Here is a 20,601-nt window from a genome sequence, read left to right on the forward strand (position 1 = left end):
TCCATTTCAAGCATAAGCATATAAGTATTATTATTACTAATATTTATTCTTATATGTATTTTCTTTTTTTTTCCTGCTGTTACACTATTTGCTTGAAAATAAAATAATTAAAAAAAAATGTTTTATATTCATTAATATGTACAGTTTAACAGTTTAATTTATTTTGCATCTTGAAATAAATATTTCTATGGTATGTTTCCCTCTGTGTTGTGTTTTCCTTTTTCTGTTTCTAGTAAATGTTTTATAACTACCTAATTATGAGTTACGGTAGGAGTATGTGTTAATAGAGCATTTATTAACACACTGGCTAACTGTTAATATATGTCTGGATAATATGTATAAATGTGCATTCAAATGGTTTATGAATCATTTACTAACACTTTCTAAATGATCTCATGAACCACTTACAACTACTAACTAACCGGTTTGTAAATAATGTAATGCTTAATTTAGAAATGATTAACTGATACTTAATAAAGTATGAAAATACAATTATTAAGCATATTATACAGATGCTTATAAACCAATAATAAAGCATTTATAGCCGTATTTATAAGCTGCTTACAAATGTGTATTAATGTAGGAATAATGCTTTTTAAAAGATGAATTAACTGTTTACCAATGCTTACCGAAGTGTCTTTCTGCTTTGCAAAAAGGATTTTATTCATGCACAAAATGCATTTTTTAACATGGGATAGTATTTCTCTGAACATTGCATGAAACGGTTTCCCCCGAGCCAGAAACGCTTTTTAAGGTGGCTCAGTTTAGCGTTTCTATGAACATCAATTCATGCATTTTGTGCATGAATAAAATCCTTTTTGCAATGCAGACAGACACTTTTTAATGTGTTAGAAGTTATTTGCACCTGCCTTTATGTTAGAGCCTCAGCGCTCAGGTGGCTCAGTTTAGCGTTTCTATGAACATTAACAACGAGTTTGGGGTTTTGGGCAATTCGAGAGAAGTTACGTCTCCATATGCTTTAATGCACTTTTCTGGTTGCAGGAAAGCCGGTTCCTGCAACGTTAAGAGAAGTACTGTCCCACTTTAAAAATGTATTTTGTGCATGAATAAAAAAAATTGTTTAATACATAATAAGGTTGTTCACCTTATTATCACTTATATTTTCATTACACCTTAACCAGCAGTTTCAAATAATCAAGCCCCCAATTGGGAGTGTTCCCATACTGCCAAGGTAAAAGTACTCAACTGGTGCCCAAACTAAAAGAGAAGGGAAGTGGTCATTTGATGTAACTATAACCCCAGCTTAAGTGACACCAACAATCACAATGTCATTTGTGACATGAGTACCAATCACTAGGTGTAGTGATTGGTACTCATGTCACAAATGACATTGTGATTGTTCAGGAGATGCTACAATTATTCGTACTGTTAACCTGTCAGAACCTGTAGAAATAATGTCAGCTGACTGTCCAATTAAGTCCTAGTGTGTCTGTATCTTATGTTAGTTGGAGGCTGGACACTCTTACTCATTTCTCTCTATAGCAGTTTTTGGTGTAAAATACATTTGTTGAGCAAATTTGCTAAACTTATTTTCCTAAGAATAAAGAAAGTAAGAAGAAAGTGACAGTTTGTTTTTTATTGGCTTGGAACAGACATAAACACTTTTTGCTTTGATAAACACATACAGATGGCATGTCCTCAAATAAATCTCTGGGACAATGAAATACCAGTATAAAAGACAACAGTGTTCAACAAAGTTTTTAAAACAACTGTAGGCAAGTTAACCTTGAACAAACTAGTTTACTCAAATCTCTGCAAAAACTCTGGAAGGACTGAGAAAAGAAGTAGATTCAAGGAGTAGACAAGCAGCTGGGATTTTTTCCTCATCTGCGCTGCTGTCTTGACCCCTTGAATGGATCAAACTCATCCTGAAAGAAGAAGTTATAAATATCAATTGTGAACAAATCCAACACCACAAGGAGTGCATATTATTCCTACCTCATCGTCGTCATCGAAGCATACTCCTTTAAAAGACTGGCTCTGGGAGCCCCTCTTATTGGCATGTAACGAAGTCAGTCTATTAGTTAAGAAAAGAATGGGAATTATATAGTTAACTAACTACATTTTACAGCTTTTCAGTCTTAAGCACTTTGCAGTTGAGTGAATCGAGACAAGCAGAATTACGCAAAGCAATTTAAGATGTGTTTTCCACCTTTATGCATTTCAAATAAACACAAATGTAAACCACTTACTTTTGATTTGACCTGGAACTTTTTAAAAATGCAACATTCTCATCTGAGTCACTGTCCTCTATAGTGATCTGAGAAGGAATAGAAGAATAAATAGAAGACTTTCTTAATTTATCTTAAATACTGTGAAGTCCTGTGTGGTTCTTTTCTCCTCTTGTTAAGAATCTCTCAAAAAGGTACATGTACCTTATATAGACTCTAGTTATAGTTAAAATTGCAAAAAACTATTTTATGAAAATAGATCTTTTTTTCTGAATAAGGTAATGTTGGACTTTAAAGTAGTAAACAATGTGTTTTTTCGATGCATCGATTACAAAACCTGACGATGCATATGTATCAATCCTGAAACATGGATTTTTGAATCGTGAATCGTTATCGATTTAAAACACTAAGAATCAAATGAAGCACGATTTTTATAGTGATTCAGTGCTTTAAAATACATACACATTAAATTACTACAAGCAGGAAGTAATGGAGACCTTAAATAGCGTTGTTCCTTCCCTCACATCTCTCCTTTCACATGCTGTCATCAATTGCTGCCTTGAGTGTGATTAGTTAATCTGACCGTCATTCATAAATCTGGCTGTAGTGAATTTTACAGGAGACTCATCTCATTTTAACTTGGCCCACCCAGGGACGCCAATTATGTAGTGAGTTCTGCTTTCGCCCACTAGGAAGGCGAAATTGTGTAGTGATGGGTACTCGCGTCACAGATGAATAAGTATAAGATGTGTGTGTTATGGTTCGCATCAGTTAAAGGTTTGAAATGGATTATAGTTCATAGTTATGAATGGATTTGGATGGATCTTTGTGATCTCTCTTTGTTTCACCCATTGCTGCTGCGGATCTGGAGATTCTAAGGAATTTTTATGACCGTCACAGGACCAAACTTAGGAAACAGTCTCAAGGTGGGTGGAGGGCAGAAACTGCATATTGACCAATAGGAAGTTCTGTCTATCCCAGGTTTTTGTACCAAAGATGATCTTCTTGCCCTCTAAGAGGTGTCTGGCAGTTGTCCTGGCATCCTTATCTGATGGCGTTGGACAGTTTGCTTGTGTTAGTCCACCAAGATCCAATCAAAATGTAGGAAACCTTTGTCCACTACTGTGGTCAGGGAGGGGCCCTCGCCATAAACTGGGCCCTGGAATGCGCGGTCCACTACATGGCCAATGACTAGTGTGCGTGCCTTTTTACTGGTCAAGTTTGAGAATACACTTCTGCAGTCCTGCTTCGGGTCAGTCCACTATTAATGGCTTTTGCGTAGATTTTTCCATGGATTATTTTACCTCTTACTTTTAAATTCATATTTTAGAGAATTTGGGTAGCGGGATGATGACTGAGAACAAACAAACATAGATATGGACACAAACTTCTACCAGCGGCTTTACTATATATGATGTTCTATAGTTACATCAAGATACAGTGCATTAAAGTGAGATGCTTATCCCTATTACATATCTTAATGTGCTGCTGTTGTGTGTTACTGTGCTTTGTTAGTATAGGCTAATACTGTTAGCTAGAGCTAGGTGATATATGACCTTATTGTGGCAATAATACGAAGTGACTATTGTAACGCAATATATACAGTGCCAATAGAAAATCATCATACCCTGTGAAAACCTTTACCTTTTTGTGACATTAAACCCTGGGAAATGAAATAAATTAGTCTAACTTTTTGGAACTGCATATTCACATTAACCCTCATCATTAAAGTAAAAATATCATTTTTAAACAATTCTGGAAAAAAAACAAAAAAACAAAAACAAAGCTGCAAGCAGCGATGAAAGGGCCCTCGCACCCGGGCTCACCACCGAACAGTGGCTTTAGGAAAACAGTGAATGGTGGGCGGTATGCTTTTAATACAGTAAATATAGGAGAAATATGTCAAAGTCATTTAAATGTGCCAAACTTCCTGCTGCCAGCTGGTGGCGCTATACCTATAACTGATTATTGGCATGTAGATGTGTTCAGGCCACCTAAGTTTGAGGCAGATTGGACATTGCATGTCTGAGTTACAGTAAATTCCTGTTTCATTGCATTAATAGCATGCTTTAGCACTTAGCTAAGTGTTGCTAACATGTTTTTACCATGTTGCTACCCTGTTTAACACTTGTTGATGCTTTTTAATATGTTGATATGTTGCTATGCATCCATAACAGTATTAAATATGTCACTTCCTGTTACAAGCAGGTGGCCCTATGACTAAAACTGAATATGGGCATGGGTTCAGGGCATGGGTTCAGGCCAGGACTCTTATCAAACATGTTAGGTTTGGGGCAGATTAGACATTGCATGCCTGAGTTACAGTCATTTTCTGCTTCATTGTATTAGCATGTTTTAACAAAATAGCTAAGTGATGCTAGCATGCTTTACTATGTTTGTAGCATGTTGAATCTTAAATTTGGGGCAGATTGGACATTATATGCATTATAGCATGCTTTAGCTCTTAGCTAAGTGTTGCTAGCATGTTTTAGCATGTTTCTAGCATTTTGCTAGACTATTTAAGACTTGTTAATGCTTTTCAATATGTTGCTAGGAGTCTGTAACAGTGTTAAACATGTCACTTCCTGTTGTCAGCAGGTGGCGCTATGACTATAACTGAATATTGGCACAAACATGTGAAGTTTGAGGCAGATCGGACATTGTTTGCCTGACTTATAGCAACTTCCTTTTTCATGGCAGAACATCAAATTTTGTCAGGGACACGCCCTTCGACGAAAACTCTAGATCTTCGCAATGTAGCATCGCAAAGGCCTTATGATGACACTCAGCAAATTTGAAGATTATCGGATAAAAACTGTAAGAGGAGTTTGTTAAAGTACGAGTCCTGAAAATGGCAAAAACTGCACAAAAATCGTACAGGAAATTCAATATAACGGACTTCCTGTTGGGTTTCGGATGTTGCACCAGGAGACTTTTTTGTAGGTATTGGTGTGTTACGTGTGTGTACCAAGTTTCGTAGTACATGTACGTGAAACGTAGCTCGAGGCGCACTCCGTTGAAATGTTATAGGTGGCGCTATTGAGCCATTTTGCCACACCCACTTCTGAAAACCATATCAGATGTAAATTTTCGCCAGGTCTGATACGTGTGCAAAGTTTCCTGAGTTTGAGCATGTTTAGGCCCTCAAAAACACTTTTCATTTTGGAGAAGAAGCGGCGGAAGAAGAATAATAAACGGAGCAATTCCAATAGGGTCCTCGCACTGCAGTGCTCGGGCCCTAATAATAATAATAATAAACGGAGCAGATCCAAGAGGGTCCTAGCACTGTCAGTGCTCAGGCCCTACTAATAAATGAAATGCCTACCTGACATCTATAGTAGTGGTGTTGATTACTTCAGAATAAAATAAGCTGTTTCTTGAAGATTCCACAGTTAATTTAGCATAGTACGGCAAAAACATTTCAAAGCCTTTAGCTATCACTCAGAGTACTGTTCAGAGCATTATTAAGAAGTGGAAAGCATACAGCACCACCAGCACATTGCCTAGATTAGGTCGTCCGTCCAAAGTGGATGACAGAGCCAGGAGGACATTGATAAGTTAAGCAACTTTGAAGGACTTACAAGGCTTTATGGCTGGGTCTGGTCATTCTGTGCATGTCACAACTATCTCCCAAGCTTTACACAAAGCTGGCCTCTATGGCAGGGTGACACAAAAGAAGCCTTCTCATGCAAAAAGACATTTGGAAGAGTCTGATAACCTTCTTGCAAAAGGTGCAATGGTCTGACGTGGGGGTGGTTCTTTTCAGCTGGGACGAATGGTCAGGGTTGAAGTAAAAATGGATGCTGCCAAATACATCCAAATTCTTAAGGAAAACCTGTGTCCCTCTACCTAACAGCTGAAGATGGGCAGGTCATTCATTTTTCAATACTATAATGACCCTAAGCATACTGCCAAAACAACTACAAAATGGCTTAAGGATTAGAAGTTGAATGTCTGTGAGTGGCCAAGTCAGAGCCCTGACTTTAATCCAATCAAAAATATGTGGATGGATTTAAAGAGAGCAGTCCATTGCTGCTCACAGCAGAATTTGACTCAACAGAAATGGGCAAATATTCCCCAATCAAGGTGTGCAAAGCTAGTACAGACATATCCAAAAAAGACTGATGGCTGTTTGTCTTAGTTAATAGGTACTGTCTGCTGACTGCATTTGACTTAAAGGGTTGGTTAACCCAAAAATTCTGTCATTAATTACATACCCTCATGTTGTTCCAATCCTGTAAGACCTTTCATTTTCGGAACACAATTTAAGATATTTTTGATGAATTCCTAGCACTCTCTGACCCTCCATAGACAGCAAGGGTCCTACCAAGTTCAAGGCCCAGAAGAGTACCAAGATGATCAACAAAGTAGTCCATGTGACATCAGTGGTTCAACTGTAATTTTATGAAGCTACGAGAATACTTTTTTGCACAAAGAAAACAGAAATAACTTTATTTTACATTTTCGTCTCTACTGCGTCACTTGTGGACGTGTGTTCACGAGAGTACCATGAAGCTAACCCTGATGCGTTATGATGTGCCAATGTGTAGGATCTCAGCGCGAACCAGAGAATTCAGGCGATTCGATTAGAAGTTTTAAAACACTTCTACAGACCCAAATTCCACAAGAGACCTAGCATGACAAGACCACACAGATCTGTGCCAACATGCCGCAGACTGCAGACCCCCTTGCCCACGGGGAAGATGTGAACACTTGGCTGAGAGGCATGACCGATAGCCTCACCCCCAAGACCTCTGAACTGTTATTATTTTTAATAATAATCCTAATCCTGAGAAGGTTCCTGACACAAGATTCAAGCCAGAACGTCAACCATGATGAGCTAGTCAAAATCACCAGCTCCCTAAGCTATGCCTTCACAACCAAGCTGAAACTGAGCGACAAGCACATCACCCACCTCCAAGAGGAGCTCTCACGTGCTCAATGCCGCATGGACAAGCTGGAAGTGAAAGTTCAAGATCAACTCAAAGCACCCAACGAGAGGGAGCAGGAAACAATGGAACAAGTTAAGAAGCTCCAAGCAGCCCTGGCAGCAGCTCAACTTGACCAGCAACAAGCAAAGGCTGCCCAGAGAGACCTGGTAGACAGACTCCAGTATGCCAAACAGCTACTAGAGAAAGCCAAGAATGACAACATTGACAAGAATGGGGAAATCAGTGCCTTAGTAGACCACCTTGAAAGGTACAGCACTGAAATAGACAATCTGACCCAACATCTAGACGATGACAATGACAAGCTCCACATGTTCAGAAAAGAGCTCAAATATGCTTATGAGCTGAAACAAGAGCCAAGAAGAGAGAAGCATACCTCAGCCTCACCACTGCTGAGCAGAGCTGAGTCTCACATCCAAGAACTGGCATTCAACGAAAGAAGGCGAAAGGCCACCACCCGAAACCTCACTGGCCTTCGCCACATAACTCTTTCCGGTCACTGAAAGCAGAGACCCCATCCAAGCAGACCTTGGAGCTGCACATGGGATGACCATCAAAGACCTCAACAAGCTGTCTAAAAGTATCAGCCAGTTCAACCCGAACTCCAAAGAGGGCCACGACATCCAGACCCACCTGCAAGATATTGATTTTCATTCAGAAATGAGACCTCATGTGACTGACAGAGACAGGTTGTACCTCCTAAGAGCAACGTCAAGTGTCGAGATACGAAACTTCCTAGATCGACAACTCAGTCACACAAACTACCAGCTACTTTGTGAGGTCCTGATCAAAGAGTTTACAGACCCCGAGTCTGAATATGGACCGTTAACTGCCTTGGAGACCAAACAAGGTCAACAAGAGACTCCACAAGCCTACTATAACCGGCTTCAAAAAGCTTACTTCGGTGCACACAACAAACATGACCTTGAAGAAGAGGTGAACTTCAAAAGCCTTTTCCTAAAGAATCTGCACCCTGGAGTCAATCGTCATCTCGGCGTCATGGCCTGTCCGCGCTCCATGACCATCCAACAGTTGCGCAATCTAACACAGAAGGCCTACACCAAGCAAAAGATGGCCTCAAAGAAAGGTAATAAAACATTCACAATCTTAAACTCTTTTACTAAAGACTCAAGCCTTGCACTGGACGACACCCAGTGGCATCGAAACACCCGAGTCTTCCATCAAGAGCACAGGGAACGTGAGCCCCATGTCCACAACAGCTATCAGCCCAACTGCTTGGAAAAGCCATGGGACCAGCCACGCTTCTCAAGAAACCCAAAAGAAAGAATTAGCTGGAAACCTAACTGGACGCGCAAAGCCAATCGACCGGCTCGTCCAACAGCAACTAGAGTGGGTAAGCAAAGACAAAACCCACATCAGCACCACTCAGACATCCACAGTGCTAAGTCTGCACAAGAACAAGACTGTTCACCCTCAGAAGACATGGAACAAGTCATGAAACAACTGAAAGAGTTCCTTGAGAACCAGCTAACCATGAATAACTAGAAACAGAAGTCATGCTCGCTGGCGATCACCTGGTACACCACCATATCAGAGATGACAAGCACCTGTTCAACAACCATCCAGAACGAGCAAGTCTCTCACGGCCAATCGCTGACAAAAACTCTGAGGTACCAAAGAACATAACCTCAGTCACCCATCACTTACAAAGAAACTGTCAAAGGCATCACAAGTGGAATGCAACATAGGAGACAAAGTTTTGCACCCCAGCTTCACACAGCCATGCCAAACTACCTCCGAATGTCTGCAAAAGAACTTCCTGCCTAGCTGGACTGACCCCCATCTGAACACACCCTCATCCAAGCCAAGGATGCAGAGAACCAGTCTTTACTGACATACAAGAAAAGGGGGGAGCCAAAACAGACTGAAACAGATCTGAGTATACATACACTACACAGTTAACACTCACAACATTGCCTACACCCAGAGGTAACCACACCTACTAATAACACATTTGACAAATGTATTCTCCCACAAGTAGAATATTCAAATCTTAGCTTAACATAGTTTCACATCCACCATGAAGGAACATGCAACTATCCTCACCACAGGTAGAACACCTGACACTATGTTAAGGTACAGGACACCTTAGCTGCACCTGACATCCTAGCTCAACAGTAGTTGCAACCCAGGCTAGGAAAACTCTAAGCTATTTTTCCTTATTTGTTTTTTCCTTACCTATCCCTTTCCTTCCCCTCTTGCTTTATCAGGTGAAACTCCTAGTCACGCTACAAGGGTCAAAGGTCTGATATTTGGATTGACTTGCCACACCTAATATCCGCAAACCACTCTCAACTGAATGAGAGCCAGAGAGCTCCATGCAAGATAGGTCAAATCATTTTACCACAAATGATGTCACCAGAAACTAAGGTGAACGTCTCTAAATTTAAAACCTAAAAGAAACAAACAAATTTAATCACAAAATTTGATCAAAGAGTCATTTTACGGAAACAAATTTGAACAACCATTTCTAGGTGAATTCGACCATTTTCCGGGTACTGCATGTACCCGAATAAGGTAGTGCCCTGCACCAGTACAGTACCTATCCTGGAAGTGATGTCTTGTTGTTTGCTGTGTTTGTGTCTGCTTCTTCTGCCTTTGTTTCTCCAGCGCTCGTCGATGTCTTCTCCCAACACATCGCCTAGCGATGATGTAGGATCTCAGCGCGAATCAGACAATTCAGGCGATTCGATTAGAAGTTTTGAAACACTTCTACAGACCCAAATTCCACAAGAGACCCAGCATGACAAGACTCCTGTCGTAAAATTTGTCATGTGACACCCTGGCGCCAGCCAGCTTGAAGCAAACCTAACCAACTAGGAACTTGCAACATTAACACAAAAGGACACTTGTTGATAAACCCAAATTTGGGGCAAGTAACCAAGATTAATGGTCAAAGAGATGCACATCTTGAACATCACATGAGGAAATCACTAGTAGAGTGCTTGGTGGGCTCCCCCATCCACAGACTGAAATTCCTTCTATACCCTTTTGACCTTTTTGTTCCTCACAGAACACATCCTTGCGTTCAAAGTATGGCACAGGAAACTGCCTTTTCATATATACACCTAAAATAATGCTAAAAGGGACTCATGAGCAACTCATAATTTCTATGCACAACTAATGAAACATTTATGTAACCCACACATTTGCCTATTATGTTTTAATCACTTATTGTGTATGTCCTTTTTAATAACTATTGAATAGCTTAATGGTTTATATTGGTGTTTGGTATGCCTGAGCTTCAAATTGCATTCTTGAAATGTCTTGTTATCAAAATCTTGTCTAAATTTGACTCTGCAAAGAGCGGGAAAATTGGGACCACGGGACTGATAAGATAACATTGTGATTTATGGTTTGGGCGGAAAAACTAGCAGTACCCCGAGTTAGGACAATGTTTTAATTGGTCAAGACACCATTTGGGAAGTGTCCAAAAGCTGAGTTTAAATACTCAAGACACCATCAAATCTCTCTCTTACTCTTTGTGCTTCGTGCCGCCACGTTTTGACGCTGCTGTTAGCATTCATTGAACGTTCCCTGGCCTGCATGCCAGCTGCTCCTCTAAAGGAAACATGAGGAGATCGTTACACTTCTGCCTTTTACTTTAATTCTTTGATTTCTTCCCGTTGAGAGTTTCATGTTCTAGTTAAGTTTTGCCGCAAGCCGTGACCCAAACGTCTGTGCCGACCTGAACTTTAACCAGCGCACAACTCCGTATCCTCAGCCAACGCCCAAGACATCACATCGAACGACCACCGAACGTCCAACCAATCAGCAACCTCGGGAAACCCCTTTCTGGAACGACGCAATGAAAGAAATTCCCTTAACACAAAGGCAACGCAAGTACAACCTCCAGTTTCTAGCTGAACTGGTGCATTTGATATAAAGTTTAATAACCTCTTTAAGAGACTCAATACGAGGGTTAACTAAGTGACTGATGGTTGCTCAGGTCTAAGCAATAATATTCTAATGTTTTCATTCCTTTAAACTCATTATTTCCTCACTTTCTCTTTCTGCAACCTGTGTGAATGCGTGTTTACGTGTTAGATTAGTTTGTATGTCTTAGGTTTATCCAATAATATCATATTTTTTAATAGAAAAGAGAAGTATCTTGTGTTTTGTGCTTACAAGTTAATGCCTTAAACTGCCGATCTTGCTACTGTGCTAATATATAATGTATTCACTATATTCTGGATAGTAATATCCATTGCAGAGTCATGTTACACGGCTAGTTCCATGAATCGCGCGCCGACTCTGAACAGCCGTACAACAGCGATTCTGTCAAATTCCCTATTGAATCATAATAATTTCCCTTTGAGCTAAATTAATAATATACATTATCACTATACATGCCTTGTTTATAAGTGGAGACCCACCAGTGGCCTGGCATTGCCATATGCATGCGTCGCTGTATTCTCATGAATGTGGAATAAAGTTATTTTTGTTTTCTTTGTGCAAAAATGTATTCTCGTAGCTTCGTAAAATTACAGTTGAACCACTGATGTCACATGGACTACTTTGTCAATCATCTTGGTACTTTTCTGGGCCTTGAACGTGGTAGGACCCCTTGCTGTCTATAGAAGGGTCAAAAAGCACCCAGATTACATCAAAAATATCTTAAATTGTGTTCTAAAGATGAAAGGTCTTACAGGGTTGGAACAACATATGGGTGAGTAATTAATGTCATGATTTTCATTTTTGGGTGAACTAACCCTTTAAGCGATTGACAGTTGACAAGTGGGAAGGGAATAAAATGCCACTGAAAAATAGCCTAACCATAACAACAGGCAAAATGTGTGAAACAACGCAATTTAAAAAAAAAAAAATACAGTATAGAAAAATAACATTTTGATAAATGGAAACTAAAATCTAAAGCAACAAACTGAAATCCCTGATATTCCATGACTTGGACAAAAAAATTTAATAAAATTTGAATGTCTAGAATAGACCTTGTAAACGTCCAGAAATTCTATTCCGTGGGAACCCTGTAAAAAAGTTCCTCCGATCCAAAAACATATTCAATCTTACAACAATCTGGCTATTTTTGGATATTCTGATCTGACGGGTACTTCCCCTTACCCATCAAAGCATCACACTGTCTCCGCCGGCTTGCCTTCTTCCCATAGTGCATCCTGATGCCATGTGTTCCCCAGGTAAGTGACACACACGCACCAGGCCATCCATGTGATGTAAAAGAAAATGTGATTCATCAGACAAGGCCACCTTCTTCCATTGCTCCGTGGTCCAGCTCTGATGCTTACATGTCAACTGTTGGCGCTTTCGGCAGTGGACAGGGGTCAGCATGGGGACCCTGACTGTCTGTGCAGCTGCATGCACAACAAACTGCGATGCACTGTGTATTCTGACACCTTTCCCTCAGAACCAGCATTAACCTTTTGAGAAATTTGAACTACAGTAGCTTGTCTGTTGGATTGGACCACACAGGCCAGCTTTTACTCCCCATGTGCATCAATGTGCCTTGGCTGTCCATGACCCTGTTGCCGGTTCACCACTGTTCTTTCCTTGGACCACTTTTGATAGATAATGACCACTGCAGACCAGTAACACCCCAGCTGCAGTTTGGGAGATGCTCTGATCCAGTCGTCTAGCCATCACAATTTAGCCTTTGTCAAACTCACTCAAATCTGTATACTTGCCCATTTTTCCTGCTTCTAACTTCAACTTTGAAGACAAAATGTTCACTTGCGGCCTAATATATCCCACATACTAACAGGTGCCGTGATAAAGATATGTTCAGTGTTATTCACTTCACCTGTCAGTGGTCGGTGTATATACAGTGAGGGAAACAATTATTTGATCCCCTGCTGATTTTGTACATTTACCCACTGACAAAGAAATGATCAGTCCATAATTTTACTGATAGGTTTATTTGAACAGTGAGAGACAGAATAACAAAAAAACAAAAACAAAAAAACCTTTATAAATTGATTTGCATTTTAATGAGTAAAATAAGTATTTGATCCCTATCAATGGCTTCTGTTACCTGTATAAAAGACACCTGTCCACAGAAGCAATCAATCAGATTCCAAACTCTCCACCATGGACAAGACCAAACAGTGTTGCTTTCGTCAATGAAAATTATGACTAAATATTGTTGTCAATGAACCTTTATCATGTATGAAAACGAGACGAGACGCAACGTAATTGCTGGTCATGTGACGATGACTATAATTTAATGTATAATGCGATATTGCTGATGAATAAAAATGAGACTAAATGTGGTTTACAAAATAAAAACTATGCTAAATTGTCTCTTCATTTTTGATGAATAATAAAAAAAAAACGAGACGAAACAAAATGTTATAATGTTATTTTGTTTAGTTTAGTCGCGCTATTATCATTATTTTGCAGTATTTCTGTTTCCTGTGTCTCACTTCAGGGGCTGCATCAGGTCGCACTAACTATTATTAATTAGAAGTGCTTGTGAAGTGGATATTACTACAAAATGAACATGCACAAAACTACACATGTACATATTTATTCATATTATGATTTATTCTTAAAGGGGTCATCCGGCGCTACATGCACTTTTACAAGTTGTTTGAACTGAAATGTGTGTTGGGAGAGTGTGTACACAACCACCATAGAATGACAAAGATCCACCCAGTAGTTTTCTTTTAATTAAATAAAATAATTTGCCTCTTCTCATATCGAGCCGCTCTCAGAAGCCTGTCGTTGTGGAGTAACACTGACAGAGGCCACTCCTGCGATAGTTGATAGACAGTAGTGTTTTAGCATAAATCCGCCCAGAGTCAGAAGTAAACTGACAGCACTGAGGGAATGTGGCCGCCGATCTACCTAAATGGGTTCATGTTTACACAAATCATTTCTCACCATACTGCTTTAAAAACGAGGGTCAGTATCAAGCATTCACAAAGCTGCTGCTGAAAAATGGTTCTGTAACTATTCGTGTTCTTGCTTCATCTCTACCAGAAGAAGTGAGTGTAATTTATTTTTATATGAATCTAGGCTAATCAACTATTAAATAATGTGCTAAAGTTAGCGCGTTTCACGATGAATGTGGCTAAAGTGTAACTTACACTCTCAGAGGTTATGTCATCTTCTCTATGTACATCCGTCTCAATATAATTCATAATCGCACGTTTATAATGAACAATGCATTAAGGTGATTGTCTATTTACAAACTGTGTACGTTGTAGTAAAACTACATTAAGCTTAGCTTTGTAATGCTAGATGGTTTAAAACGGCGTCTGTTAATGATTAAGATGTCATGCACAATTATTTTAAATTGTTTTGGATCATAATTCGTTTTGGAATTATGCCAGGTAAAATTTGTGTTTTTTTACACTACCATAGATAATTTTTAATCGAAGTATAATACAAACTTTTCATTAGGACCCTAAAGCATCATATTAACTTGTGGAAAATGGGCATCCTATGACCCCTTTAAAAGAAGTGAATGACACTCGAAAACTGCGCAAGGGGTTCACGTTGTTTGAATCAGAATACGAAGCAGTCACATGGTTGTGTGCGATAACTAAGCTTCGGACGTCACAGGTCACATGGTTATGGCAAAACGAATCAAGCTCCGGTACAGTGCTTCACTGTGAGATGTTTTGTTTTTTTGATACAAGCTTTGAAGCACATCAATACTTTTTAGTATGTTCTTGTAGCTCAAGCATTCAAGCACCTTCTTTCTCTGTGTTAAACTTGAATGTATACATTTTTTCTGGCATTGTTATGTGATGCTATTTTATTTATTGTTTTTATTTATTTTATTTAAATTTATGTGTGTGTACTTCCAAAATGTTTGGTTGGTAAAATAATTGTTGTACATTCAAATCAGAGTATCCTCCGTGTCTGGAATAGATGTATTCTTGAGCCTATAAGGTATCAATAATATAATAAGATAACCTTGTTTGAAATGGGTTTGGCTAAAAGAAAAGTTTGGTTTCGTCTATACTACTAGATACTTATAGTATATTGATGGGGCTAAATAGAATTGCATTACCAAAAAGTGACTAAAATTCAATTTTCATAGACTAAATGTCATCTGTGCTTGTCAACTAAAACTAGACTAAAATGTCATCAGTTTTCGTCAACTAAAACTAGACGACAATAGTTATGGACAATTCTGACTAAAATAAGACTAAAATGCTCAGACTTTTAGTTGACTAAAACTTAACTAGACTAAAAAAAGTATGAACATGACTAAAACTAATAAAAACCTAAATAACAGCTTTACACAAAGACTAGACTAAATCTTAAATTAAAACAGGCTGCCAAAAACAACACTACTGTTCAAGGATGGACGGCACACAAGGCTACACAAGGACCTACACAAGGCTGGAATAGGCTACTAGACAGCTTGGTGAGAAGGTAGAAAAGTTAGTGCAATTATTCGCAAATGGAAAAAAAACACAAAATAACTGTCTTTCTCCCTTGGTCTGGGGCTCCATGCAAGATATCACCTTGTAGAGTTTCAATGATCACGAGAACGGTGAGGAATCAGCCCAGAACTACAACGGAGGATCTTGTCAATGATCTCAAGGCAGCTGGGACCATAGTCACCAAGAAAACAATTGGTAACACTACACCGGGAAGACTGAAATCCCACAGCGCCCGCAAGGTCCCCCTGCTCAAGAAAGCACATGTACATGCCCGTCTGAAGTTTGCAAGTGACCATCTGAATGATTCAGAGGAGAACTGGGTGAAAGTGTTGTGGTCAGATTAGATCAAATTCGAGCTCTTTGGCATCAACTCGCCGTGTTTGGAGGAGGAGGAATGCAGCCTATGACCCCAAGAAAACCATCCCCACCATCAAACATGGAGGTGGAAACATGCTTTGATGTGGCGCAGTTGTTCTGTCCCCTTAGCAGAAAAACACCACCAAAGGGAGGATAGAAGATGCCATGTACCGTCAAATCTTGAGAACCTTCTTCCCTCAGCCAGGGCATTGAAAATGTTGTGGATGGGTATTCCAGCAAGATAATGACCCAAAACACACAACCAAGGCAACAAAGGAGAAAGCTCAAGAAGAAGCACAATAAGGTCCTGGAGTGGCCTAGCCAGTCTTCAGACCTTAATCCCAAAGAAAAACTGTGGAGGGAGCTAAAGGATTTGAGTTGCCAAATGTCAGCCTCGAAACATTAATGACTTGGAGAGGATCTGCAAAGAGGAGTAGGACAAAATCCCTCCTGAGATGTGTGCAAACCTGGTAGCCAACTACAAGAAACATCTGACCTCTGTGATTGCCAACAAGGGTTTTGCCAAGTCATGTTTTGTAAAGGGGTCAAATACTTATTTCACTCATTAAAAGGAAAATCCATTTTTGTAAAAAATGTGTTTTTCTGGATTTTTTTTATTGTTATTCTGTCTCTCACTGTTCAAATAAACCTACCATTTTTTCCCTCACTGTATCCAAAGTTCTGGCATGAAACTCTAGATGGCACAGTCTAATACATGTCTAACTCAATCTGACAATGACATCATCACATGGCACCAGTGTTAATTTTGACAGGCATTTTTAAATTAGTCTTAGATTTTATCTTGAGATGAAAATGCTTAATAGTGTAATAGTCACTTTTTAGTTATTTGAGTCTTTCATAGTTTTAGTCTAATTTTAGTCCTTACTTTTAGTCAAACTGCAGTTTTTATGTAATCTCGAACAACAATAATCATTAATTCTCTATAATTTTTGAAAAAGAACCACAATAAGACAAATATGATATAAACTACTTTTTCAGATACAGTAGGTTCACTTACCATGTATACATTTAAAATCTTTAGTTGGTTAACATTAATAAAATATATGACAGATAGGTATTTTATTAGGAATGCTGTCCCTTAAGATGAAAGGCATGCATGTAATACTGACACATTCAGTTTTCATCCACCTGCTTACGTTCACTTAAGCCATAACAGACTGTATTTACATGATATACTCAACACGATAAACATTTGGACTACTGTGTGTGTATTTAAGCACTGAGAACTGATTGCGCATGTGCGAGAGAGTGATTCTGATGTGTATATCAGTGTGATTCTGCCTATTCCACCTTCACTAACTTTAAGTTAAGTTATTTAGAAATTGTGACTTTCGGGAAAAACAGGATGCCTGGTGACCCTATCCCTAACCATTCAGGTGCTGAGGCCATTGTTTCAGATTGCTAGTTCAAGTTTTGGTAGCCTATCTGTCCACTGCGGCCGCCATACTTAGACTATAGACTAGATATTAATCACCCTTTATCCGACTGCAATCTAATGACAGTGACACACATTTTGAAAGACAGCAGTTAGCCTGTAGGATGTATTTTGAATGTCTGGTAGTCCTCAAAAACATTCTAGTCCTGTCTCATTAAGAAAGACGCGGGATACATCGTCATACTTTTTATCACCAGATATTAGTTTGAGCTCATCACGTCTCGTCTTAGTCATAGAAAAATTGTTCGTTAACAAATATTTTTTGTTGTCGTCCTCATTGACGAAATTAACATTGCATGGCACAGCTGATTCTCTCCACAGGTTCTCTCCTGTGAGCTCGCTGCTCAACATTCAAATACTTGGCTAGTGCTAGCTGTAGCAGTTGTAATGCACTTCAGAAATCCTCCACCTTCTCCAGCTGCACCTGTATGGTGTGATCACGTATGCTGTATGCTATGGTAGTTATTTATATATGTTATGTGCAGCAGCAGTATTTCTTACATGCTCACAGTGCTATTCAATAGCAATCTTTCCTTCAAAAGCCACATTTCTAGCATTTGCAAAACTGCATTTTTTCATCTAAAAAATATATCGAAATTACGACCTATGCTCACGATGTCAAATGCAGAAACGTTAATCCATACGTTCATGACCTCAAGGATAGATTATTGTAATGCTTTATTGGGTGGTTGTTCTGCACGCTTAATAAACAAACTCCAGCTGGTCCAAAATGCAGCAGCTAGAGTTCTTACTAGAACCAGAAAGTATGACCATATTAGCCCGGTTCTGTCAGCACTGCACTGGCTCCCTATTAAACATCGTATAGATTTCAAAATCTTGCTAATAACCTATAAAGCCCTGAATGGTTTAGCTCCTCAGTACTTGAGCGAGCTCTTATCATATTATAGTCCCTCACCTCCGCTGCGTTCTCAAAATTCCGGCAATTTGATAGTACCTAGAATATCAAAATCAACTGCGGGCGGCTTTTTCACATTTAGCGCCCAAACTCTGGAACAATCTATCTAACACTGTTCGGGAGGCAGACACACTCTGTCAGTTTAAATCTAGATTAAAGACCCATCTCTTTAACCTGGCCTACACTTAATACATTTCATAATCCAAATCCGTTAAAGGATTGTTAGGCTGCATTATTTAGGTCAACCGGAACCAGGGACACTTCCTATAACACCTGATGTACTCATCAGAAGAAGAATGGCATCTACGCTTATATTAGTATCTTTCCTTCTTATTCCGAGGTCACCGTAGCCACCTCTATCCAGATCAGACGGTGACTGCAGTCTCCCGGATCTAGTCCGTACCCATCAGCACCCAGAGATATCCTCTACAGCCCTGATTGTCAGCAGAGACCACATCAAAGACAGATCATCAGTGAAGACCTCATCACCTAGACGGCCATCGACGCAAGACAGCGAAAACCAGATGAGTCCTCTCCAATCTGATTTTGTGGCAACTTGGAACTCTTGCATCTACATTAATATTAGTCTGTTTGTTTCTTATTCCCAGGTCACCATAGCCACCAGATCCAGTCCGTATCCAGATCAGATGGTCACTGCAGTCCCCTGGATCCAGTCCAAACCTAGAGCAGATGGTGGATCAACACACAGCTGAATGTCAGCGGATACTGTGTCAACTAGATGAGCCCCAGAGACAGATCATCAAGAAAGAACTCCTACCCTAAACAGCCACCGGCACAAGGCAATGGGAACCAGATGAGTCCTCCCCAATTTGACATTGTTGCAATATGGAACTCTTGCATTATTATTGACATTTTATTTTATTATTTTAATACTGTAAGGTTGCTTTGACACAACTTGTATTGTAAAAAGTGCTGTATAAATAATCTTGACTTGACTTGTTGTGGATGTTTTGTCCCAAGCCGAACTCAAGGATCGGGGCTTTTTTTCTTTTCTTTTTTTAACTGATCTGCTCTCCTAAGCCAGATTCACCCATGGATCATTAGCTGAAATGCTGGCGTTGTGCTATAGGTGGCAGTATGCACTTCAACAGCCATTAAAAGGAAAAGATGATGCTCAAATGTGCATACATTGAGGTTTTTCTAACATTTGATGTGCACCTTGTGTAAGTATATTTACTATTTTATAGTAAAATAGTAAATATACTTATATTTACTATTTACTTTTATCTGCTGTCACACATCTGAGACATCGTTGTCATAACATGCTGTTATAGGTTGCATCTTGCTTTGGACTTTGGACTGATAGACTGGTATTCTGGCATTCGCAAACTTCATGCTTTACCTTAACTTTTTAGGTTGCAATTATTCTGCTCATTGTACATTTATTTTATATCAGTAGTCTCATATTAATAATTGTGAACACACAGTCTGTTAAAAAAATGACTGACAAAGATATGATCAGTCTATTATTTTTAATGGTAGGTTTATTTGAACAGTGAGAGACAAAATAACAACACATCTCAGGAGGGATTTTGTCTCACTCCTCTGCAGATCCTCTTCAAGTCAATAAAGTTTTGAGGCTGACATTTGGCTTCACAGATTTTCTATGGGATTATTCCAGGACCTTAATGTGCTTCTTCTTGAGCCACTGTTTTTTTGCTATGGCCGTGAGTTTTGGGTCATTGTCATGCTGGAATACCCATCCACAACCCATTTTCAATGCCCTGGTTGAGGGAGGAGGTTCTCACCCAATATTTGACGGAACATGGCCATCTTTTTGATGCAGTCCAGTTGTCCTGTCTTTTATATAGGTAACAAACTGAGATTAGGAGCGCTACCTTTAAAAGAGTGCTCCTAATCTCAGCTCCTTACCTGTATAAAAGGCACCTGGGAGCCAGAAATCTTGCTGATTGATAGTGGATCAAATATTTATTTTACTCATTAAAATGCAAATCAACTTATAACCTTTATTAACATACATTTTGTATGTCTCCCATATCTATGACACCTGATTGAATTTATGAGCTCATTAGTAGAGACTGCAAGAACTGAAGTTGGTGTGTCAGATATAGGGAGATATAGGGGTACTCCATGACAGGTTTGAGAATCAGTGCACTAGGAATATACAAGTATCGGATCAGGACTCGGTATTAGCAGATACTCAATATTCAATGACTCGGATCAGGGCCACAAAAACCTGATCGGGATATCCCTAATATATATATACGGTTACATATACTCGCCAACGCCGATTTTACTTGCATTTGGCGCCGATTTTACTTGCATTTGGCGCTTGGCGAGTGTTAATTTTAGGCTT

At 39.4% G+C, this 20,601-nt stretch overlaps 1 protein-coding gene across 1 annotated transcript in view; it reads right to left on the bottom strand.

Annotated features, from left to right (window-relative positions):
* Nucleotides 1-1,578: 1,578 nt before the first annotated feature.
* mre11a (MRE11 homolog A, double strand break repair nuclease) overlaps nt 1,579-20,601 on the bottom strand; it is a 154,478-nt gene continuing 135,455 nt past the window's right edge. The window contains exons 15-17 of the mRNA XM_073817793.1: nt 2,214-2,281; nt 1,960-2,038; nt 1,579-1,889 (exon numbers count right to left, since the gene is read on the bottom strand). Of these exons, the coding sequence (XP_073673894.1) occupies nt 1,845-1,889; nt 1,960-2,038; nt 2,214-2,281 (192 nt within the window). The 3' untranslated portion in view covers nt 1,579-1,844. The remainder of the gene's footprint in view (nt 1,890-1,959; nt 2,039-2,213; nt 2,282-20,601) is intronic.

Source organism: Garra rufa, chromosome 14 (assembly GCF_049309525.1).
Source record: "Garra rufa chromosome 14, GarRuf1.0, whole genome shotgun sequence".
In the NCBI taxonomy this organism is placed as follows: domain Eukaryota; kingdom Metazoa; phylum Chordata; class Actinopteri; order Cypriniformes; family Cyprinidae; genus Garra; species Garra rufa.